The sequence below is a fragment of the Labeo rohita genome, chromosome 17 (genome assembly GCF_022985175.1).
Source record: "Labeo rohita strain BAU-BD-2019 chromosome 17, IGBB_LRoh.1.0, whole genome shotgun sequence".
Classification (NCBI taxonomy): Eukaryota; Metazoa; Chordata; class Actinopteri; order Cypriniformes; family Cyprinidae; genus Labeo; species Labeo rohita.
The window spans coordinates 10454354-10480526 of record NC_066885.1 but is presented as its reverse complement, the minus strand read 5'-3'; the positions used below and the strand labels follow the sequence as shown (position 1 = coordinate 10480526).

Below are 26173 nucleotides of genomic sequence, written 5' to 3'. Positions count from 1 at the left end.
TGTTCAGTTTATTAAAAAGTGAACGTCAAACCACGATTAAACTAACCACTTGCTCAAGCACGTGGGTGGGTGTCTAATGGTGTGTTTCCACTACAGCATCAAATCCGCGCTCTGTAACGCTACAACGCCACTGCTTTGGGGCGTGTGAAATTTAATGCAAAGCACGCCTCTGAAAACAATGTTTACACCCTGTTTGCATTTCATCATCTTCTTTTAATGGCGGCTCGCAAACGAAACACTAGCATATAATGAAAGCATGCAATGTGCATTTACTTTTGCATGACTTTTTCAGTTATATGCGATTTCAGCTCGATAATCCACCAGTTCCGCAAGCACTCGGAAGCATACGTCAAAATCTACTTTTCACAACGATTGGTTGTCGCCCGGCGTTTTGCGATCGAGATTTGCATAATGTTGATGAATGCCCATCCTTTTTGATGCTCTCAGCCGCTCTCAATGCTTTCTCCGTGCCGCTTTCAATCCCATAATGCACCTCAAGAGCGTTTACGCCCAACTTCCATAGGAATGAATGGAAAACGCACCGCTCCGCTCCACTCCACTCGCTATGCTGTAGTGGAAATACACCGTTAGATTCAACTGACTGGCACTAGGACCCAGAGCACAATGTCAGATTTGGGAAGCAGACAGGGGGCAGGACTTGCTTCCTCGAGCTTTTGTGGCAGAAAGTGCCACTGCAGCTTTGTCAACCCATTACCATAGTTATCAAGAAAACCAGACCCACATGCTTGTGCCAGCACAGCCCGAGTCAATTACCATTGAGAGACAGTCATTTGCAGGCAGTGGCCTGGCCTATTGGTATTATCACAGGTCATATTTGAATAAAGTCACCTTTCCTGGTCTCTCTATTTAGCATCCAGCATAAAAAAACGTATTTGCATATTCATATTCATTATCTTTGAAAGCCAGATAAAGATATCTTGTATATCATCATCATTCAGTGATTCTTTGTGTACATCCGCACAGGTTGTTTACAAAAACAATGACATCCGGCTGGAACTCTCCCGGCTCGCTCGTATCGTGGATCCCAAAATGAAGATCCAGGGAGATGTGGTGTTCAAGTGTGAGAATGTGGCCACCCTGGACCCCATCTCATTTGAGACGCCCGAGGCCTACATCAGCCTACCCAAGTGGAACACCAAACGCATGGGCTCCATCTCCTTCGATTTTCATACCACCGAACCAAACGGCCTTATTCTCTTCACCCACGGGAAGCCGCAGGAAAGAAAGGATGCCCGTAGCCAAAAGAACACAAAAGTGGACTTTTTTGCAGTTGAGCTTCTGGATGGAAGTTTGTACCTGCTGCTGGACATGGGCTCTGGGACGATTAAAGTGAAGGCCACACAGAACAAGGTGAACGACGGGGCCTGGTATCATGTGGACATCCAACGAGATGGAAGATCAGGTCAGTGTGTGGATTCTCAGACAATTTTTAAATCCCAGTAGATTTTTAAAATATTTATAATATAATATTGTCTCTAGCTTGTACACTTTTTTTTTAATCATATTGTAGTAAATATAATATTCTTGGCACCTTTATGATAAATGACTTAATAATAATAATAATAATAATAAAATATTATCAACAGCAATATTAATCTAATAATAATAATAATGTGACTACTATTGTTTTTATTATTATTATTATTATTATTAGTAGCAGTATTAAGTAATAACAACAGCAATAATAAGAATAATAATTAATATTGTTATTACTATTTTTATTTATTTATTATTAAAGAATAATATTAGTTACAACAGTAATAAAATACTACTAATAATAACAAAAATATTATTGTGATCACTATTTTATTTAATAATTTATTATCATTATTATTAAATTATAATTTAACAACAATAAGAAAAATAACAATATAAATAAATCAGAAAATGAATAATAATATGATTACAAATTTTTTTTATTATTAATAATAAATAATATTAATAACAACAACAGCAATAATAATAATCATTACTATTATTATTACTGTTTTTATTAAATATACATTTATTAGTTTTATTATTATTAAATAATCATAATAATGGTAACAACAACAGCAATAATATTATTATATTACTATTTTTATAAAAAAATATTTATTAGTTATTACTAATAATAATATTAGTAACAACAACAGCACTATACTATTTCTGTTTAATAATGTATTATTTTTATTTAACAGATTATTGTCATAATTATATAATAATAATAGCAACAACAGTGACAGTAATAATAATAATTCATATTTTATTACTATTTCTATAAAAAAATCATTTATTAGTATTATTATTAAATGATCATAATAATAGTAACAACAGCAATAATAATAATAATAATATGATTACTGTTTTTGTTTAATGATGTATTATTATTATTATTATTATTATTATTATTATTTAATAATAATAATTATAATTATAATTATGTATTTATTTACCAGCTTGTTTCATTTTGCTAAGAGGTTATCAATTCAAACAATAAAACATATTTCTTATTAACAATAATATTCCTTATTAAGAATAATATTAATTCATGTTTCATACACAAAGCTGATTTTTTGCAGTTTTTCCTCCTCATATTAACAGGTTACAGTATTAGAATATTGTGTAGGAAAATCACAGGTGAAATTACTGTTTCTGTGTTGAGCCGCCTTTTTTCTTTCATTCTTTCTTTCTTTTTTTTTTTTTTTTTGCTCTGTGTACATGGCTGAAATTTACGTGGCTGTTAATAAAGGAAATTTTCAGTATAATCACCCAAAATCACTCTATTTATGATATTAAAAGTTGTAAAAAGAAAAGAAAAAGAAAAAAAAAAAAAAAAAAACTCTATTGTAGTTGTGCTGTTGGTTCATTTTCCATATGAAATAAGCCTAAAGAAAGGATTGGTACTGGCCTTATACGTTTCATTTGCGGCAAAATTGACTAAAGTTGACTATAAATGATATTTAAGAAAATATCTCTAAAATGAATTTCCATGTGGGAAGTATGCTCTTAGAAATAAAGACATTGGCCATAATTTTTATCTCATTTTAAAACCAATTTTTAACTGAGCACATGAAGAACTCCCACTTTGTTTCATTATTAAATCGGTCGGATACTGTAATTGCTTGTGTGTTTTCCATTGACTTAAGCTCTGCAGCCTAAAGATAACAGCTTTAAACAAAAAGCACAGTGGTTAGTCACCAATAATGGACAGATTTAGTCCAAGGCAGGCTGACATTTTCATTTCATTTCACATCTACTTTGACAGAACTTTCTATTAGGTTTTATCCCCTCTATCTTTCTCTGTATCCTCCTTCACCTCTTTCTTTCTTTCATTGCCCTTGAATCGCTGGCACTCTGTTTCTGAATCGATCGACGACTACTCCATATCACTTCATAGCACAGGGCCCTTGGGAGGTCTTGTAGGATATCAATAATGCGAGGTTTTAGACAGAGCCATGTGGGTGACTGGACCAGTGTCAGTTCTGAAGAGATTATTCCCATTGATCCCTGCTTCCCCACATGGGATGCATTGTTTACATCTGCGTGTCTGTACGAGGGACGCCGCTTTACAAGATTCACACACTCCCCATGAGGTCATAAATAGAAAATAATCTTCTCGTAGAAACCCTCCCCCCCACCCTCCATCACATACTCTATGGATAGTCTTGCGATCCCTATCTTTGTCTCTTGTGGACAGGAGAAACGCTGGACAGACTGTCTTAGTCTGAACCCTGATGGATTACGCAGTGCAGTAATTTACAGTCATTTCGTTTACAGTTTATAGTCTCTCCACATTAAAAAAAAAAAAAAAAAATAGTTTTCTTGTATTTTATTTTATTTTGTTTTATTTTAATTTTGTTTATATTTTAACATCACTTTCCCTTTATTCATAATATAAATTACTTTATAATATTTATAAATTTATTAATTTATGTATGTCTGTCTCCTAACCAGTTTTAGCATTATATGTATACTATTATAGTATTTAATAATAATAATTAATTTGAACAAGCATTTATTTTTATATTTAGAGTTTTCAGTTTAATTTTAGTTTAAAAACTAATTGCTCCTAAAATTCTGATCTATTTACATGTTAAATTACTTTTCCTTTTTTAGTCAGACTTTTTTAGCCCAAAATGAAAATGATAAAAATCACAAGCAATTTGTCATACACTTGGCAACAATATTAGCTTTACTGCAATACAGAATAGTACAGAAGCTAGTTTCAATAAAAAAAAAATAATAAAAATCAATCAATCAGTAAATAGTAGATTTAATATAATTGTATGTGATTTTATATATTTTTTTTTTAATATTTCAATTTCTGTTTAATTTTATTTTAGTAATTCTAGTACTTCAGGTGGTTTTATTTCAGTTAGTTGCCAAGGCAGCATTTCTAACAAACATTTTATATACTTTTTTAAAATGTTTTTAGTGAAGTCTCTTCTCACTAAGCCTGCATTTATTTGATCCAAAGTACAGCCAAAACTGTAAAATTTTGAAATATTATTCTATTTAATTAACTGTTTTCTATTTTTTTTTTTTTTTTTTTTTTTTTTTAAGCATCATTACTCCAGTCACATGATCCTTCAGAAATCATTCTAATATTCTGATTTGCTGCCCAAAAAACATGTATTATTATTATTTTGTTGAAAACAGCTCAATTTTTCTTTTTTCTTTCTTTTTTCTTTTTTCTTTTTTTTTTTTTGATGATTAGAAAGATTTATTTTAAATAGAACTTGTTTGCAACATTATAAATGTCTTTATCATCACTTCGGATCAATTTAAAGCATCCTTGCTAAATAAAAGTATTAATTTCTATAACTTCTTTCCCAAAATAAAAAAAAAAAAAAAACTATACTGACTCCAAACTTTTGAGTGGAATAGTGTATAATGTTAAAAAGCTTTTTTTTTATTTCAGATAAATGCTGATCTTTAATAATAATAGTAAATGTTTCTTGAACAGCAAGTCAGCATATTAGAATGATTTCTGAAGTATCATGTGACTAGAGTAATGATGCTGAAAATTTATCTTTGATCACAGGAATAAATTACATTTTAAAATATCAAAAGCAGTCATTTTAAATAGTGAACATATTTTACAATATTACTGCTTTTGCTATATTTTGGAACAAATAAATGCATGCTTGGTGAGCAGAAGAGACTTTAAAAAATCTTTCTGTTCAGAAACTTTTGAATGGTAGTGTATATTTATTTTGTTGCAGCTGCATTTAGTAAATATTATTTTTAAGATTTGTCAGATTAAAATGCTTTTTTGGGGGCATTATAGGGGTTAAAAACACACCAAAACTGCTAAAAAAAAAAAAAAATAAAATAAAAAAAAAAAAAAAAAATAACTGTAACGTTACTGGACCACTAACAATAACTGTATGAATGTATTTTGTGTATTTTATAGCTCATATGTGACCCTGGACCACAAAACCAGTCATAAGGGTCAATTATTGAAATTGAGATTTATACATCATCTGAAAGCTGAATAAATAAGCTTTCCATTGATGTATGGATGTTAGGATAAGACAATATTTGGCTGAGATGCAACTATTTGAAAATCTGGAATCTGAGGGTGCAAAAATATGTAACTATTGAGAAAATCACCTTTAAAGTTGTCCAAATGAAGTTCTTAGCAATGCATATTACTAATCAAAAATTATGTTTTAATATATTAACAGTAGGAAATGTACAAAATATCTTCATGGAACATGATCTTTACTTAATATCCTAATGATTTTTGGCATAAAAGAAAAATTGGAAATTTTGACCCATACAATATATTTTTGGCTATTGCTACAAATATACCCGTGCTACTTACAACTGGTTTTGTGGTCCAGGGTCACATATAATCTCAGTTTTTCTTGATTTTTTTTATTTATTTATTTTTTCCCAGGCACCATATCTGTTAACAGCCGTCGCACTCCGTTCACCGCCAGTGGTGAAAATGAGATCCTGGACCTAGAGGGTGACATGTACCTGGGCGGCCTCCCCGATAACCGGGCCGGCCTTATCCTTCCCACCGAACTATGGACCGCCATGCTAAACTACGGCTACGTGGGATGCATTCGGGACCTGTTCATTGACGGTCGCAGTAAGGACATCAGGCAAATCGCTGAGGCCCAGAACGGTGCAGGCATCAAACCTTCCTGCAACAAGATGTCAGGCAAACAGTGCGACAGCTATCCGTGCAAGAACAAAGGCGTGTGCAAAGAAGGATGGAATCGCTTTATCTGTGACTGCACAGGCACCGGATACTGGTCCCGCACATGTGAGAGGGGTGAGTTTTAGCTGCCTTTGCATTTACCTTTCCTAAAATAGTTTGTATAAGCCAAACAGGCCACTGGTTTCCTAGAATAATTTTTTCGCTTTATTCAAGAATGAACCCGAGAGGCGGGTTTAATTTCAATTGCAACATTTGAAGAAAAAAAAAGAACCGTTTACAATCACCGTCACGCCAGTTTGTTTAGCTTCTCACCTGTAAAATCCCATCTGCTGCTGTTTGTAAACAGCGGATTAGCTTTCACATAATCAGTTAAACTATAAGCTCATTAATATCTCAGCACGTTGCTGTATGGAAGCTGATATTCACTGGGGTTTGGGGAGTGTTGCGTCTGCGCCAAACCTGTGATGATGTCATAACTTGGAAAAAGTCCAGCCGCTCATCAGTATAGATGTCATAGGCAAAAATATTACTATTTGCATGAAAAATGAAATGGAATGTATAGTTGCTTTGGTAGATGACAAGAGATCACTGGGTTTTTGAGTGGTTGTGGTACTTTTGCTTGAGTCTGTTGTGGCTGCATGTTTGAAGGGCTCCATATGGACCGGAACGCAGGGGTTCCAGGTAACCAGGTAATAGAGGGACTTCCTGCGTGTCTGTGAACACTGAGCAAAGCAAATTGCTTATTATGTTGGCATGAGAGCTGCTTTCTCTGTTGGGCTTCATTTATTTGCATAATGTTACAAGAAACCATTGTTATCTTATTTTACTCATGGTCTATATAACATGTTTAGATAATCACATTTGTAGTAAAAGTAGATATGAAGTAAATATGAGTAGTTTTCAAATGTTTTGGACCAAGTACTGCCAAAGTCCCTTTAAAGGGGTTAACTGCCTTTTTTATAAATTATTTTGTACTGTCATGTTTTGTACACATCATGATTTAGAATCGCAGACATAATCACGAAATCCAGTCATAAAGACAGTAGTTTAAAGCTAAATATCACAGAATTGACCAAAGTTTGGATAAATGAATCAAAAGTAGCACTAACTTAGTATCTGTAAATATTAAGCTGCAAAAAAACTATTTAAATATAAATTCTGCATGTTCTGCATGTCTCCCGGTCTGAATAAAAGAATGAACAGCATAGATGCATGGATTCGTTTATTACACACATACTGAAGCACGCAGTTATTCCAGTGTCTGTTGTTTTACTAAATGAGGACATAAAAACACAAACAGCATCTCCAGAACTGCTCTGAGAGTCACTACATGAGCATTTTACCATTTAATTTGAGTAAAACTAACTTTATGATTCATGCTTTTTGATTAATAAAATGTTATTTAACTATTTAAAAGGAGTCCAGAAAAATTAAAACAGAAAAAAATGGAATATAGAAAAATTAAAATGGAAAAAAACAGAATTTGGGAAAAAATAAAACAGATTTCTTTTTTTGTCCTGTTTTGACCCCCCTAGTCAGAACGCTCTGTTTGAATAGGCATGGCGGATTGTAGACTCGGAAGTAAACGCCCACTGCTAACAATTGGAATTACACATGATTGGCTAACAGTTGTGTATGTTTGACAGCCCTACATCCTTCATAGATGGATGCTGCTGTGATTTAGGTTAAATTGCATTAATACTTAGTATACGATCTATAATAACAGACAAAGCAATAGTGACCACGTAATCAAAACAGTTACTCACACTTGTGTGTTGTGGCGTTACTATCAGATTCAATCTAGTCTTCAATCTAGTCGACACAGCCTTGTCTTTTAGTTTAAATATTTTTGAATTGTGCCTTGTTTGTAAACAAATCCACAGTAAAATGTCTGGAACTTCATTAAAAACAGTTCATCCACATCCACATTTGGGGCTTTGGGGTAAAAATGTCTCATAAACAAATGTAAAGTTATATGCAAATAGATGAGAAATTAAAATTGCAATTCAAAAATTATTTAAAATAAAAATAGTCAACTTACCATTAGTCAACGAGAAGAGGCTTGGTCGACCAAAATTTTATTAGTCGCTTAGTCGCAGAAAAAAAAATCACAGGAAGTGGCCAAATCACGTAGTCCGTGATGGACAGATTGTTAACGGCTGCTCTGTGTTAATACAGTACATTGGACAGGACATCCAAACACTTGCCTATTTTTCATCAACCTCAAATTTGGCTTATCATCTGAAATATGTAAGTAGTAGCAACTGGGCCGCTCAATCTAATGTTAACCAAGAAAAATGTGTGCTATTCAAGTGTCTGCGTGGAGTGCGGAAGCTAAAAAGTAGCGTGCTTACTGCATGACGGAGGCGCCAGAGCAGTCACTTAAAATACTCTGTCATTTTTGGCCATACAAATAAGAGCAATACATTTTTCAAATCTGTAAAGATAATGAAGTAATGATAATGAAAGCAAACAGGATGCACTTTCTGCCATCTCTGTATCTGTAAAAAAAAAAAAAAAAGATGTGTATACTTGCAATACAGACATGAAAAATATATTTACAGAGAGTGAAATGTCTACTTTAAAATGAACCAATTCAAATGGAAAACAAATATTCTCAGATTATGTAATCTGTATAAAACTTGCATACTCTGCATCACTACTGCGGAGATGGCGAGTCAGTGTCAACGTCTTCATCTCTTAAGCCAAAAACAAAGTAAGTACTAGTTTATCAATAAATTATTAAAATGTTAATGCATTGCTTCTGCCGGTGTGCTGTGGCAAGCTTTACTCATGTGCTTGATTGCTTATTAGACTATGTAGGCAATTAAAGGCTCATTTTATGATTTAAATAGTTTATTAATAAACGTGCGATTAGTCGACTAATCACTTAAAATGAACGACTACTAGTCGGCCAAGAAAAATCTTTAATCGATGACAGCCCTACTACTACTAATAATAAAATAAAACAAATTTTAGACTTTAGGCTCATGGTTTCTATCAAGTACAAAAATGAGTGCCAAAAGGATACAAAGAGTTAGACATGGGAAACATTTTGTTTTTGTATTGTCAGAGGACGTCATGATCTCTTTTTTGTCCTTGTGCAGTGTTTTTAGACAAATATAAAAGTCATATACAGCTGTTTAACACTCCATTGCCACAGATACAGATTGTAAATCAACCTCCTGCACCTTCATTTGCCGTGAATGTCAGTCATAATCATCAGCAAGGACATCATACTGAGTGTCATCGTGTGTTATAGTGAGTTTGTGAGAACAGCGAGTATGAGAAATATTCTGATTCTGACTAAATGTGCGTCTAAAGGTTGTCATTCGACTGCATTTATGCCACAAGGAAAAAAATATTCAGCTCTATAAGTGTCAGTCACACACGCACATCTGTGTGCACCTGGACTGTTCATTTGCACGGCTCATGTCTAAACTAATAACCAAACACTGAGATGACTAGACAGCCATTAAACTTAAAAGAACACAGTATAATTATTAATGATGCTTGCTGAGCTGCTTAGCTAAACTGGATAGTAAATTCTCTGTAAAATCTGTGCACCCTGACTCAACCAGCTCTTGTGTGATACGCATCACACGGCCAGTAAACAGACCTTGTGTTGTTGGGTACACCAGCTGAGACTTTACGCCAATAGTCAGATGCCTAATAGTTCTGCTAAACTACACCGTCAAGTTCAGTTTTTTTTTTTTTTTTAAGTGTTATAACTCTAAACCCACACTCGAGTGTGCACCCGTCTACCTGATATTTGTCCAGATCTATTATCTGCTCCATAGAAGCCTGTAGCTGCTGCTCGGGCCAGACAACTGTCTGCTGTCACACACCACGCTGTCCTCCTGTCAGTACACATACACTTCAGATTTTCTCTAATGCACACTCAGCATTTCAACCCTGACAAATACCTCTTTTTTTCCAGATGTGACTGTGTGCTTGGAAATTTCGGGCCTGCAAGAGCAACCAATGATTTATTGGCTGTAAAAATTTAAAACGTGTAATACAGGGGTCATATCATGAAATTTTTTTTTTTTTTTTTTTGCTAATAATAAATAATAAAATGCTTCTCATAATGACACCTTCATAAAATGTTTTGCATTTCTACAAGGTGTTCTGTATTATAAAATTCAGTATATAATATGCTTGCAGATGCTCTATGCTCTAACATCTAAACATGTTATATCACAACATTTTTTATTGTCCAAAAGCCTACGTACATGTATAGAAATAAATATGAATGCGTCTTTTCCTCTCACTTTTGTGAGTTTGATTGGCACGAATTGTCTTCTAAACAAAAAAAAAACTTCCCTCACATAATAGCCTGCTGGAATACAAAACAATCTGGAGAGTCTGAAATAACTGAATCACGTTTTCTTAATAGTTATTAAATCCACTATGCAGCTAGGATCTCTCGAGGTCATTTCATATCTTTTTCTTAAAATTACACACAACACCATTGCATACACTGCATATGAGCTATAATAATAATAATAGCTCATAATATTGTGCTATTTATATCTAATTGACTGTAGCATTGACTAAATTCACAATATAGCACAGTCCCATTTATTACGTATTGTTATTAATAGTTGATTATTTTGCTTAATTGCAAAATTAAGTCATTAAAACATTTTATTAAGCTAATTAATTCTAAGTGCCATGTTTGCACTGGAAGGCACAGTGTAATTCCAAGCCAATATAATAGCAATCTGTTTTGTGTTAATATGAATATTTTGTTTAAATCTGTTAAATCTGAATGATAGTTTAAAACATTTCTTTTAAAAAAAAAAATACAATACTGTTATAGCTCACAGTAGAATAAAGCTAACACTGTGTAAACAGGTAAAACCTGTTTCCATGCGGTAATTGAACTCATTTTACCGCATCGTCTGATGTGCCTTGCCAATTTAGTGCTAAGATTTCATTTTGCACGTTAATTCCTTAAGCCATTAATGTAGAAAATGAGTTTGTTTGGTTAATAAATGCAAAACCTCATTTCCGTGCGAACGGCCCCGATCATTACAAAAGTACCTCGACAGGTCATGCCTCAGTAATGCTAAATTAAATAACGAGATCGGATGATTGCGGGATGAGCTGATATGTTGATAATTGGTTCAGATATTTCAGTTCATATGCATGGTTTGCCATGCGGATTGTTAATATAATTTATACGTGTCTAAACTCTGTTTTAATGTGCTTTTGTGTACAAACAGGCAGAGTTGTACTGGGAACTTTGGTTTTCTACTAAGCACCACTGGCTATAGCGTTCAAGTTAATTGCTATTGATTCAGGCAGTGTGAAGGTCATCTATCCCAGCCTAGGGGCCTCAGAGAGCCAAAGTGGACCCCACAGCCATGGCCCTTAAATCACCTGAGAGTGCACCGAATGCAGGGCTACAGTCCCTTAACAACACTCAAATATAATCACAACTGAGTCTACTCTCATTCTGAGGGTTTTTTTTTTGCCTCTTTGTCAATACTATATTTCTCCCAGGCTTGACCGTAGTGAAGCCCATGTGGCACGGAGGCCTAGGCGATAGGTGTAAAACTTTATAACACAAACTGCAGGTTCTTGGTAATGCACTGCAGTTCTGTTTTACTTTCCTGTTTTAGCACGAACTGTTTTACCGCCAAAGGCTTTTAGCATATATTGATTTGATACTGTAGTGTCTCTGATTAAGCCACAAAGAGCACATAGAGATGACATCCGTGAGGGTTTATCTTGCAATTACTCTTTCCAGCCTAATCTGGGTAATTATGTCAGTGATTTTACTCTTTCCTCAGGTTGTCTTTTCTTTTGATTGCCTTCATTTCTCTCACTGTCTCTCTGTTTCATTCTCTTTGGAGAGATGATGAGGGGGAGGAACCTTTGTAAGATGCACAATGATTGGAGTATAACATTTCATGGCAAAAATTCACAAGACAAAACACATAGAATTGAAAAAGATGTAGATTTGTGCAATTTATTTAAGCAGCTACAAATGCGGTTATCCACAAAACAAAAATACAGACATGTTTTATTTTGATTACTCGCAGAAAAATCTCCGGTGTGGCATTGAGATAGATGTGAATTCTGTTAGTCCGTTCCATAATATGCAAGTGTTGTTTTGGGGGGGGTCTAGTGCTCTGGAGTTTTGCATTTTTAATATATATTAAGTACAAAATAGTTTATAAGTTTAACTTTTGTGTGTGTATATGTGTCTGTGCGTACAAAAAGACTATAATTGTATTTAAATATATATATAAAATACATTTATGTTTAAATTTGATGTATTTTATGTTTAAAATGTAAAGATTTTATTTTTCTTTTTGTAAAAAAAAATAAAAAATAAGATGACATTTATAGTATATAATATTATTATATTATATTATATTTAGTGGTGTTAAAGTTAGCGCGTTAACGCAGACGATTTTGTTTTTATTTTAACACGTTAAAAATATTTAATGCAAAGGCGGGGCTAGGTTTGGCCTTCACTAATTATATTATATTATATTATATTACATTATATTTCTGGGCAACGATTAATCGTGATTAATCACATCCAAAATAAAAGTTTTTCTTTATATAATATATGTGTGTGTACTGTGTATATTTATTATGTTTTGAAAATATTTGCAAGTATTTACATGTATATATTTATATTCATATAATTGATATTATATAAAAATATATTTAATATATAAACATAATAAATGTACACAGTACACACACATATTATGTATACCAAAATTTTTTTTGGATGCGATTAATCGCGATTAATCGTTGTCCAGCTATATTATATTATATTATAATATAATATAATATAATATAATATAATATAATATAATATATTATATTTTAGAGTGCTTATGCCTGTTACTAGTGCACAGATACGAGACCACACTCCCATACACGTACATACCCACATGTTCAGACATTTTGGACTGAGGACTGAGGGTATGGATCAACACTCAAGTCAGGTCTTGGGGGTAAACACGTCGGTATAAGATTTCACAGCAGTCGATCAAAACGTGCCGCCCCCGTGGTCCCGAGGCCTTGTTATCTTCCCTCATCCCTTCCTCTCCATCCCCAGCAATCTGCCTGATTTCACAGCTTCAGGAAATCAGCTCATATTCTGCAGATTTTCCCCTCCCTATCATTCACCTCTCTTTGAAAAGTCTCTAATCATGCTGAATAGCCAATCAGTGAAGCACTAACAACAGCATTCATTTGGCCACGGTACACAAGCTCATCCAGACGGAAGTGAAAGGGAACTTTGTGTCTGCCGTTGTGTAGCTCTTTATTTAGAACCGGGTAAAAATGATTTGTTCCTTTACGAGATGCATCAGTGTGCTGACATATCAGACCCCATCAATAGAAAGTATTCAACGTGAGTGTACAAAACATGCCATTCCATCACGAGAGGGGAGAGGTGGTCTCCGCCGCCGCCTGAGGAAATGGGAGATAGCATTGCTTTGCTTGACAGTTGTGGATATTGGATATTTCGAGAGTTTCCACATTCTCTCCGACTCTTTATTTTCCCTTTCTCATTCTATTCTTGCGCTCCGTCTTTGTTAGAATATATTCTGACTGTATTCATAGATTTTTTTTTGTTACTGTTTAAGTACACTCACGGCAGCATAGTTATGATCCTTCTTTTGGTCTAAGACAGCATAGCATGCATCTTTCACTGAAAAAGGCAAACCTATAATGCATTGCAACAGCTGACCCAAGATGACAGATGGAGCCATATGAATCTCCTTAATCACAGAGTGTTTAAAGAAGTAGTTCACTTCCAGAACAAAAATTTACAGATAATTTACTCACCCCCTTGTCACCCAAGATGTTCATGTCTTTCTTTCTTCAGTCAGTAAGAAATTGTTTTTTTTGTTTTTTTTTTGAAAACATTTCAGGATTTCTCTCCATGTAGTACATTTTAATGGTGGCCAACGGGTTGAAGATCAAAACTGCAGTTTCAGTGCAGCTTCAAAGGGCTCTAAATGATCCCAGCCGAGGAAGAAGGGTCTCTAGCAAAACGATCTGTCATTTTCTAAACAAATTGACAATTTATGCACTTTTTAACCTTAAATGTCTCGGTGTCAACAGTGTTTTCTGGTTCAAAACAGTTATAGTAGGGTATGTTGAAAAACTCCCATGTCATTTTCTCCTCCAACTTCAAAATTGGTCAACATCGCTGCAGAAGTACTGACCCAGGATTTGCAAAGTGAACGTGCAAAGAAGATCAAACACCCTTAACAAAAAAAGGTAAAACAGCAATTTTGCAGTTGTGATGGGAGTTTCTCGACCTACCATAACTGTCTTGAACCGGAATACACAGTGTTCACGCAGAGCTAGAAAAGACTAGCATTTGAGGTTAAAAAGTACATAAATTGTGATTTTTCAGAAAATTAACGACCGTTTTGCTAGATAAGACCCTTCTTCTACGCCTGGAATCATTTAGAGCCCTTTAAATTTGCTTTTAGACTGCATTTTGGAAGTTCAAACTCACGGGCACCATTGAAGTCCACTATATGGAGAAAAATCCTGAAATGTTTTCCTCAAAAAACAATTTCTTTACGACTGAAGAAAGAAAGACATGAACATCTTGGAAGACAAGGGGGTGAGTTAGTTATCTGTATATTTTTGCTCTGGAAGTGAACTTCTCATTTAACTATTGATAAAGCTCATTAGGTTTTGAAGTGTTTTTTGCATTGGACAACATTTTATAATCAGACCTGGATATTTAATATGATGATTTAAATCAAGGTTTCAGAAGCCATTTCAGGTTTTAAAAGCATTTTGATGAATTATTCAGTAGAACTTCATTTCAATGAACTCTTCTGGTACTGATCAGAATTAAAACTCATGCCTGAGTTCATGACTAATCAAAATGGTGAGCTAGAATGAATTAATTAGAATCACTAAATATCTTAAAATAAAGTCTGTCATGAGCCTACTCTGGCCGTTTTCACTTTAATAAAGACCATCAGATAGGTAGGCTATGAAATATTGCACCTTTTATCATTTTAGACTGAAAATGAACCTTTGTCTTCTAATGCATTAGCGGTGAAGATACTGTACTCTATTGTACAGTCTGTACAAAGGGTTTATAAATACACTGACTCTCTTTAAGAGTAGAAACTCAAAACACAATGAAATTCATTTATTCGCTGTATCTCTGCCATCTTGTGTAATACTGGCATGTAACATGAATTTCTGTAGCTCTAAGCTAATCTCAGTGCTCTTAGTAAGATAATACTTTTGTTTTTGACTCCTTGAGTCTGTGATTGAGGACAATGCATGAGCACAGAAGAATGTGGAAGCAAATTATTATTTTTCTGTTGTGGCAGGAACGTTACTTTCTGTCAGTATTCAGAGAAAATGGAAGCATGTTTCTTTCCGTAGTCTTTTTTTGTTTTTCATTTTTTCTCTAAGCACTTATCTGTCATGCAGACTTGAATAATTATTGAAATGAGCAGACAGTGGAAAAGAATATCTGCATTTTTAATTTACCACAGGAAGTGAACACAGCCAAAGGAGAATATCTATCTGTCTGTCTAGACTTTTTTTCTTTTCTTTTTCTTTTTTTTTTTTTTTTTTTTTTTGCTGTTTTTTTTCCACCTTTTTATTTCTCGCAATTGCAAGTGTAAAAAAAAAAAAAAAAAAAAACTTCTCAACCAATGCTGTAAAATATACCTGAGAGTAATTTGGTACTACATTCCTATAATATTAAAGGTTAAAATAAACTGATTTGTATACAAACACATATATTACACTTTTCATAATAATAAAGTTACAATTATATGATTATATTTCTACACCAATTGGCTTTGAAATATTAACATTTACATGGTGGCTGTCATAAAAACTTGATGGATTCATTCAAATATAAATTAAACACTGAAGAACAGTAAAAAAAATCTAATAAATATGTTATATGGTGCATATATTTAGCTAAATGCTCCTCTCTAGAGTTCATTTTTCGAGCTGATATGTGAGCTAATATGTGACCCGGGATCACAAAACCAGTCATAAGGCTCAATTTTTCAAAATTGAGATTTATACATCATCTGAACATTGAATAAATAGGCTTTCGATTGATATATAGTTTGTTAGGATAGGACAATATTCGGTCGAGAGGTCCTGGAACCTGAGGGTGCAAAAAAATCAAAATATTGAGAAAATTGCCTTTAAAGTTGTCTAAATAAAGTTCTTAACAATGTATATTACTAATCAAAAATTACGTTTTCATATATTTACAGTAGGAATTTTACAAAATGCCTTCATGGAACATGATCTTTACTTAATTTCCTAATTGATTTTTGGCATAAAAGAAAAATCAATAATTTTGACCCATACGATGTATTTTTGGCTATTGCTACAAATATACTCCAGCGACTTAAGACTGGTTTTGTGGTCCAGGGTCACATATGTGTTTGGTCATCAAGTATGTTTTGTGACATTGTTTACAAGCTGTTATATTGACATCTTTGCACAGTTGAAACACTGATTGAGCAATTATAAGACAAGATCATTTTTTGGTAAGATCTACTCTTTCTTTTAACATGCCTTTTGTTGTTTATTCATGTTTATTTCATGCTATAACTAGTAGTAAAGCAGAGGAGATGATCAGTTCACGTGCACTTTGTGCTGCCGCTTCTGATTAACAGGTGCTACAGCCATCTGTCACTCCATAAATAGCACCAAAAAGGTAATTTATTGTTTGAATACTAATAAAAATGGTCAGAATTTGAAAACTAAGACTTGGTTTCGTATCAAAAGCAACAAAGCACAAAGCTTATTGCTATTAATTGGATGGAAGGCGCGCTACAATGTTCCGTTCATTAAATGAAATCAGGATAGACTAATCGATTCCTGGGATTTAAGAATTTATATCATTTTGTAAAAATAAGAATCGATTATAATCAAGAAATCTAATTTTTTTCCCCCAGCCCTAGCCTTAATATCTCTGCTCCATAATTAAATGTTTAAGTGATATTAAGTAGCATGTAAACTTTATATCCTTGAGCACACCTGTATATTTTTTTCTAAGCCACATATTTTATTTCACATTTATCTGCACCTAAACTCTAATTGTAGTTGGTCACTTTACATGTTAGTCATAAATCTGTTCTTGTCATCCTTGTAGTTCTTTTACAAAAAAGCAGACTTTATGCTGCGAGAAAGACTTTTGACTATGTATAAGCTGACTCTCAGGTCACTGAATAATACTGAGCATTTAAATAGTGTTTTATCACACTGCAAATTCAAGCCGACACCAAGTAAATTAGTCATTATTGAGCATTCACAACCCATAGTATCTCATTTTACATCAATGCGGCTTTTTCTCGCCCTTCTCTCCATGCATGAAGGCACACAGGAGCCGAGGTCTCTGTCTGCCCCTCTGTCACAGCTGGTTAGAGGAGCAAAAGGTGACGGCCCACCATAATCTACCTAACATGCTCTTAGTAGTCACTCACTGGCCTGCTGAATTTTTCTCAGAAACCCATAGTCGAAGACCTTCATCAGGTGAAACAAGGCTGTTACATCGCTGTTTCTGTAGACATCTATGCCAGTCGCTACCGTTTCTGCTTGCTTCCCTTAGAAAAATGTAAATGAGCCATGAAAGGACAAGGAAAGAGAGCACAGTAGGGAAGCATAGAAAGAGAGTCAGCATGAGAAAGATGAGAAATATGGGAACTAGTGTTGCACGATATACCGGTACTTAAAAAGTAGCGCAATACCCTGCTTTTAAAAATGATTCCGCATTTTACTAGTACCGGTACTTTGAGAATGCATTTTAATAAGAGCTGTATTTCTGCGTGTCTGTGTTAGTGGATGGCGCAGATGCGCAGTTTTGTTTACTACACACATATGCGTGACAATCGCTGCTCGCTGCCTCAATATATGAGTACACGAACATGTGCACATAATCTCTAGAACTGCTCTGAGAGTCACATCGTGAGCATTTTACCGTTTCTATCGTCATATAATGAAAACCCTCTTCACAGCAACCCGTCAAAATAAAAGTTTGGTTTAATTTGACAGTCAGAAATATATTAATATATTGCTTAATGTAAAGATAATACAAGATAGTACTACTACTACTAAAAAAAATTGAAAATTGTAAATACACAACACAGTATTTCTGAAAAAATTAATTAATTCTTTATCAAATTTAATTATCCTTTATAAATTCATTAGACATACTTTTGATTATTAAAATGTAATGAAACGATTAAAATAGAATCCAGAAAATTAATGGAAAACAGATTTATTGTTACAAACAATTTGAATTTGAGAAAAATAATACAGTGTATTTCATAGGGCCTTAAACACTTTTTGTTTAACTTTTAATAAATTGCAAGTAAATAAATTTAATAAATTTAATAAAAAGTTATCATGATTTTAATTAGACATGCTTTTTGATGCTTTTTTTATGTAACCATTAAAATAGAGTCTAATTTGAAAGAATTCAAATGGAATTTAGAAAAAAAATAAAAAGGATTTCATAATAACAGATAAAAAGAAAGAACAACAAGAAATTGTTGTTGTGAAATAAAATTACTATATTGTGACATAAGATTTGGCTAACTTACCAATATAGCAAAGATCTCTACACACCTGTAGGCTCAGTAGTTGTTCACCATAATCATGTGTAGTGGCACTGGCATGTGATTATTATTATTTTATTTTATAAGGAGGGATGAAATGCTGTGTTTTAATAGATACTATGATCTCCATTTGGATCATCTATTATTCAATTACTTTTCCTGTTGCTCTGTTTTTTCATAGTATCGGTGCAGTAGTATCATGATATTTTAGTCAGGTATCGTATTGAAGTCAAAATTTTAGTATCGTGACAACACTAATGGGAACGGTTATAGCGGTTAGCATATAAGCACATAATATGTAGCTATGATGCCAGTGCAAGTACAGTTTGTGACATTGTGATATTGAAGTCTCTTTTTTGAGTTTTTAAGAAGAAAAGTGTGTTGTACATTTGTATTTTAATAAAAGTATCCATTAGCTCTCCATTTAATTTCATTGCTGTCTGATAGAAACAATACATATTAAAGAGATTTGTGATTTCTATATAGGCCTCTCCCTGCTATTCTCTGCTGTCTACAATAAAATAAGAAACCCAAGAAGAGAGGGATTCATGGAGGGCTTGTGGGTTTGCTGTAAGCGGTGCGGCTCTGCGGTTGAAAACAGTTTATGTTCAGTGGCAGGAGAGTTATTGAACTGTTTCTAATCCAGCTCTGAAGCCAAATGAGTGCAGACGAGAGCGGTCCGCAAGCTGCTTCCACAATCGCGGCTGAAACAGAACAGAGTAAATCCTTTTGTGTCGGCGTTGGGAGGAGCAGAGAGGTAGCACGTGGAGGAGGATGTGCCTACTTGTATTTGGTCCTCCTTTTTTCTTTTTTAAGGGCGGCTCTAAATTATTCAAATTGTTGCTGCAGTATAGCTACAGTGCGATCCGCTATTTATGGCAACTGCGGGTGTCAGAAGACCCCTTCAGGGTTTCACTATAAACCAGTCCCGTGCCCACACCAGCGGACCGGAGCATGAGAACTGATTTACACTTGTGGTTTTGAAGGATACACACAGTAAGAAACTTGCACATTGTCTATTCACACACGGCATTGATTCTTTAAAATTGTTCATTGTGTACCGTGTCTATGCAGAAGTGTGTTTTGTTCTCTGTATTTAACAACGGTTGACATTAATTGTTGTGCAACGGTATAAAAAAACACTGCAAGATATTGATTTTACATGCATTGTCATCATAAAGCATCTGCTGCCATCTAGTGGCACAGGAAGGAAGTAAGTCTGTGATTGTCAAAGGGTGATGGAGGACATTTTAAGGACAGATGTTGTTTTCTTTGATATTTGTTCTGTTTGATGCTATGCATAATGATGTGCTTTATTTCTAGGCTGAAGCAGATTTAAATGTTAAGTATTATTAATACAGTATTTTTCAATTTAGATAAGGCAGTCGATTCAGTTTATGTTACAAACCCCTTTACGTGACATTACATAAGATGATCTTGAAAAATAATACTGCTTTAAATAAATAGTCTGTAAGTCATTATAATCACATTTAGACCTGATGCTCTTTTAGGTTTATGATGGGTTAGGATTGTCAAACATGCTGTGCTGTGAAAAACTTTAATTTTTTCCCCTTGTGACAAAATAATGCTCATTGGAAATGACTCTGTTTGATGTATACTGTGTGATTATGGCAGTGACCCAAAATCACGACTCTTTCGCTCTTGTTAGAGACATGTAATTAGCATCATCTGGGTATTTGCTTCTCTACGAAATAGAACACACACCTGTGACGTGTTATTTAACATGTATGTGACGGTTTGTGTGGGTGTGACCACCTGCAAGTCTGTGCTGAACAATTTCCTGAATGATTTAGCTTTAGTAAAAGGTTTTAATTTAGTTTTCAGATCATTTTGTCCAAGGTAGCAGAGAATATTAGGACGCGGTGTGTCACTTCCTGCAATCAGGACTATTTTTCCCATTTAAAAAAAAAAATAATAAAAATCTGAATTAGTCAGTGATTCCTAATTTTCTTTTTGCAATATGCTCTAGGGAATTACAGTTGAGGTCAAAAGTTTACATCCTCCTTTCAGAATCTGCAAAATGTTAATTATTTGACCAAAATGAATGTTACTGTTTATTTAGTACTGATCTGAATAAGATATTTTACATAAAAGATGTTTACATATAGTCCACAAGAGAAAATAATTAACATTTTGCAGATTCTGAAAGGAGGATGTAAATTTTTGACCTCAATAAATACACAATACTATATACATTTCTGCAAAACTAAAAAAGCATATCTATATGTACGAATCACTGCAGTTTCCAGTTGAAATGAACACTAGAGGCAGTAAAACTGACAACTTTAATTCCTTTTTACACAAATTATGATTTACAGGTACAGAGTTTTGATTAATAAAGCATAATTTTCTCACAACCTGCAGAATATTATGTTATGACTTCAAAACAATTTTAAAACTGGTATGAAATTAAACTATGGTTTGACAAAACAACTCAAATCTGCATAAGCAAGTTTTTATCTCACTTTTGCATTGTAGGTTTAGGGTTGGGTTTGGTGCAGGGGATATTTCCAACATGAAAGAGCATTAACCTTTAGCAACACCCAAGATAAATGAATTCTGAACAGCCGTAATGCAAACCTCGTGCTTGTACCAACTTAATAAAAATGTGCCATAGTCACGTATTAAACGTGTTTTAGCACCACTCTCTGGACATTTCACTTTGAAGCTGCCACAAAACGTGCAGTAAGGTATGTAATTAAAGTGTTGCAGAAATGTATATAGAGGCATGTATTTTCATGAGCCTGGGTTGATATTATTTTAAATGTAATAAACCATTTATTAAAGGAATATTTTGTCCAAAACTACATTTGCTGAAAATTGACTCACCCTCAAGTCATCCAAGATGTAGATGAGTTTGTTTCTACATCAGTACAGATTTGGAAAAATTAAGCATTACATCACTTGCTCACCACTGGATCCTCTGCAGTGAATGGGTACCATCATAATAACGCTTTTTTTTAAAGAAAAAGTCTATCCCCTGTTGTCTTTTTACATCAAAATCCACAGACATATTTGTTTAGAACTGTTTTCAATCATAAATGATGGTTGATCTGTGCATATTTGTGACCCTTGACCACAAAACAATCATTTGACAGCTGAATAAATATGCTTTCCATTGATGTATGGTTTGTTAGAATAGGACAATATTTGGTTGAGATACAATTATTTGAAAATCTAGAATCTGAGGGTGCAAAAAATCAAAATATTGAGAAAATCGACTTTAAAGTTGTCCAAGTGAAGTTCTTAGCAATGCATATTACTAATCAAAAATTAAGTTTTGAGATATTTACAGAAGGAAATTTACAGAAGATCTTCATGGAGCATGATCTTTACATAATATCCCAATGAATTTCGAACGATTTAGTGTATTTTTGGCTATTTGCTACAAATATACTCACGCTATTTACGACTGGTTTTGTGGTCCAGGGTCACATTTCTCTCCTGATTCAGATGGGACAACTTTTTCAGAGAATGCAATATTGTGGATAGAGGACTTGTATTTTAGCCAGAAGCAATGGTTTGAAGTTAAAATGATGGATTTGTTTGTAGCTTGTGGATTGTGATATTTTATCAGCTGTTTGAACTCTCATTCTGACGGCACCCATTCGCTGCAGAGGATCCATTGGTGAGCAAGTCATGTAATGCTACATTGCTCCAAATGCAATGAAGAAACAAATTCATCTACGTCTTGGATGGCCTGCGGGTGGGTGCATTTTCAGCTATTTTTTTTTATTATTATTTTTTATTTTTCCATGAACTATTACTTCAGTACACCTGAATTGCCTATTATTATCATAATTATCTCTCATACACGCAACGGTTCATGAAATGTCATTAGGAACCTAAAATCTAAACTGGACAGTTGGCAGAGGTATAAAAAAAAAAATCTCTCTCTTTCCATCTTAATTTCCAGCATGTGGCACCACAGGAGCTGCTAAAGGTTAAGAGCCTAACTGGCCAGTTAAAGACAGCGGCAACAGCTGCTCTGTTTAGAGGCGCTGCTTACCAAATGGTCTCTGCACGTCTCTGTCTCACAGGAGAGATTGAAGGTTGAACTGCTGTCTGCATTAATGTCCTTGTCATCTTCAGTTTAGAGTTTGTCGTCTGCCGGTGAGCAGCAGGAAGACTGACAATTTAATGAACATTGATTGCCTTTTATGCCTGATGTTTCTCTCATTATGTCATTGAGACAGAGCTTGGTACAGGTCAGTCTGATCCCTCTGTGGCGCACAGATGATGATGATAGATCATATCACAGATACACCTTAATTAAGCAGCCTGCGCTCACTCAATATTAGAAACTAAATCAATACATTTGTATTCCATGGCGCTAGCCATCCGGGTTAATCGAAACGTTATGACACAAATGTGTTACCGGTGCCTCAAGCAAGGCCTGTAACTTGAAATAAATAAATAAATAAATAAATAAATGTGCTCGCACAAATGCATTCACACAGGGTCCATTATTTTTATTGAAAAAAATTGACTTGTTATAAATATTTCTGTAAAAAAAAATGTCAAAGTTGATATTTAGATAAATAACAAAAATGTAAATTTAGAAATGGAACAGGTGCAAGAAAATACTGTTTCAGTCTTTCTACTTCCAAATTTCATGTATTACATGCCGTTTTATTTTATTATTTGTAAAATTCGCTAGCAATTTCTGATTGAAAATGGTTTTAAAGTAAACCCTATACCAAATTAATTTGTTAATTTATGCAAGTGTCTTTTTAGACCCTATAAGTACATAGTATATGTATATTTATTATTTATTTTTGTGTAATAAATTTACATAATTGTTTATTCATTTATTTAATTGTTTATTATTATTATTATTTACATTTTTAACATACTGTATATATGTTGTTTTTTCTCCTGATCACTTACAGTAAATAGTCCTGAAGTGTGACAAGAGACACGATTTTTTTTTGGCGCTCAAAAATATGAAGTAAAAACAGCATCCATAATAATCATAAAATAATTACAAAAATGTTTTCAGCTGGAGTGTAGCTTGTCATACTGCAGGAAACTGCTTGAAATCTGACTTGCATATTCCCTTGAATGTGCATGAATGCTCAAATGCATAAATGCATTAGTTTTAAAAATGTCCCAGTTATATATATTTCTAAGAAAAACATTTTTTTAAGGTTATAGATATAGAAGATAATAAAAAAATTATAAATTCGATTTCAACATTTTAAAGTTTCAAGATAATACCGTTTCATGTTTTACTTGCCATTTATTTGTAATTTGTAAAATTCACTAGCAATTTCTAAATGAAAATGGTTTCTAATTAAACCCTACAACAAATTAATTATTTGTTTATTTATTTTTTTATGCAAGTGTCTTTTTGGACCATGCAAGTAGATGTATATGTATATTTATTCATTATTTTTGTGTGATAAATGTACATCATTTTTATTTATTTATTTACATTTTTAACATATACTGTATATTTTACATGTTTTTTTTCTTCCTGTTTACTTAGAGTAAATAGTGGCTCTCAAAAAGATATGAATAACCATAAAATAATTACAAAAATGTTTTCAGCTTGAGTGTGGCATGTCACACTGCAGGAAAACTGCTCGAAATCTGACTTGCATATTCCCCTGAATGTGCATGAATGCTCAAATGCATAAATGCATGAGTTATAAAAATGTAGCAGTTATAAATATTTCTGAGGACGTTTTTTTTTTCCAAAGTTAATAGATTTAGAAAATAATAAAACTTTTAAAAGTTTGATTTTAAAATAGAAATAGAACAGGTGCAAGAAAATACTGTTACAGTCTTTCTGTATTACTTGCCATTTTATTGTAATTATTTGTAAAATTCACTAGCAATTTCCGATTGAAAATGGTTTCAAAGTAAACCCTACACCAAATGAATTTGTTCATTTATTTATTTATGCAAGTGTTTTCTTGGACCCTATAAGAAGATATATATGTATATTTCTTAATTAGTTTTGTGTAATAAATGTATGCAATATTTATTTATTTATTTAACATATACTGTATGTTTTATGTTTTTGTTCCCTCCTGTTCACTTACAGTAAATAGTTATAAAAAAGTTATGTGTTTCTGAGGAAAAAAAAGTTTTTTTAAGTTGATATAGAAAATTATATTAATAAAATTAATAAATTAAATTTAGTGCAAGGAAAATACTGTTTCAGTCTTTCTTCTTCAAAATTTAATGTATTACGTGCCGTTTATTTGTAATTTGTACAATTTACTAGCATTTTCTGATTGAAAATGGTTTTAAAGTAAACCCTACACCAAATGTATTTATTTATTTGTTTATGCGAGTGCCTTTTTAGACCTTATAAGTAGATGTGTGTGTATATTTATTAATTTTTTTTATTAAATTAAATTTATTTATTAAATGTATTTTTTAATACACATTTTTTACATATACTGTATATTTTGTTGCATATTATGTTTTTTCCTCTTGTTCACTTACAGTAAATAGCCCTGCAGTGTGGCAAGTGATTTTGATTGAGTGGCTCTCAAAAAATATGAAGTAAAAACAGCATCCATAATAATCATAAAATAATTACAAAAATATTTTCAGCTTGAGTATACCATGTCACACTGCTGGAAACTGCTTGAAATCTGCCTTGCATATCCCTTGAATTTGCATGAATGCTCAAACGCATAAATGCTTGAAAGATGTGTTTGTGAAAGATAATACATACTGTATCCAAAAGTTCAGATGCAGCATAGAGAGAGAAAAAAACAATTCTGATTAAACATTCCATCTATTCAGTCATCAATTAGTCAGATGGAATGTCAGTTAAAGCCCTTTATTTATTGAATTAGCCTCTCCCATGAGTAATGCTTTTTGCAGCTCATTTGACTTTCATGAACCGTATTTCATTCGGGCATGTGATTGAATAAGTTCCGTGTTCATTATTTACATAGGAAAACAAAAGCAGGCTTAATTAATATACGAAAATGTCAGATGTGCATAGCATTTTCATACAGCTACATGAACTGCATTAATTATCCCAGCTTAAAAATCTAAAAAAAGGAAAGACAGACACATTTTAAAGGTAAAAACAGTGAATGAGTGCCCTCACGTGTCCTAAAACGGATTTACGAGACGCTTAGAGAGGAAACAGCAGTGTGTCAAATCTCATAAGTGAGTCTCTCAAGATGGCTGCCGGATGCCGTTGTGTAACATCAGCCCCTTATTGAGAAACACTGCCACCCTGTGAAGATCTCTGGTGCCTCATTCTCCCATCACTCTCGTCACATGTTTCTGTCCACCCGCATCAGCTCGCTACTCAATAACGTTGATACAAAATCATTTTGATTTGCTTTCACTCAGAGTTAATCGTCAGATACTGTCTAGAGGTTAGTCC

At 33.5% G+C, this 26173-nt stretch overlaps 1 protein-coding gene across 1 annotated transcript in view; it reads left to right on the top strand.

The window, feature by feature from the left end:
- Positions 1-26173, top strand: part of nrxn3a (neurexin 3a) — a 350535-nt gene that overhangs the window by 86009 nt on the left and 238353 nt on the right. The window contains 2 exon segments of the mRNA XM_051132863.1: positions 985-1423; positions 5909-6292. Coding sequence (XP_050988820.1) covers positions 985-1423; positions 5909-6292 — 823 coding nt within the window.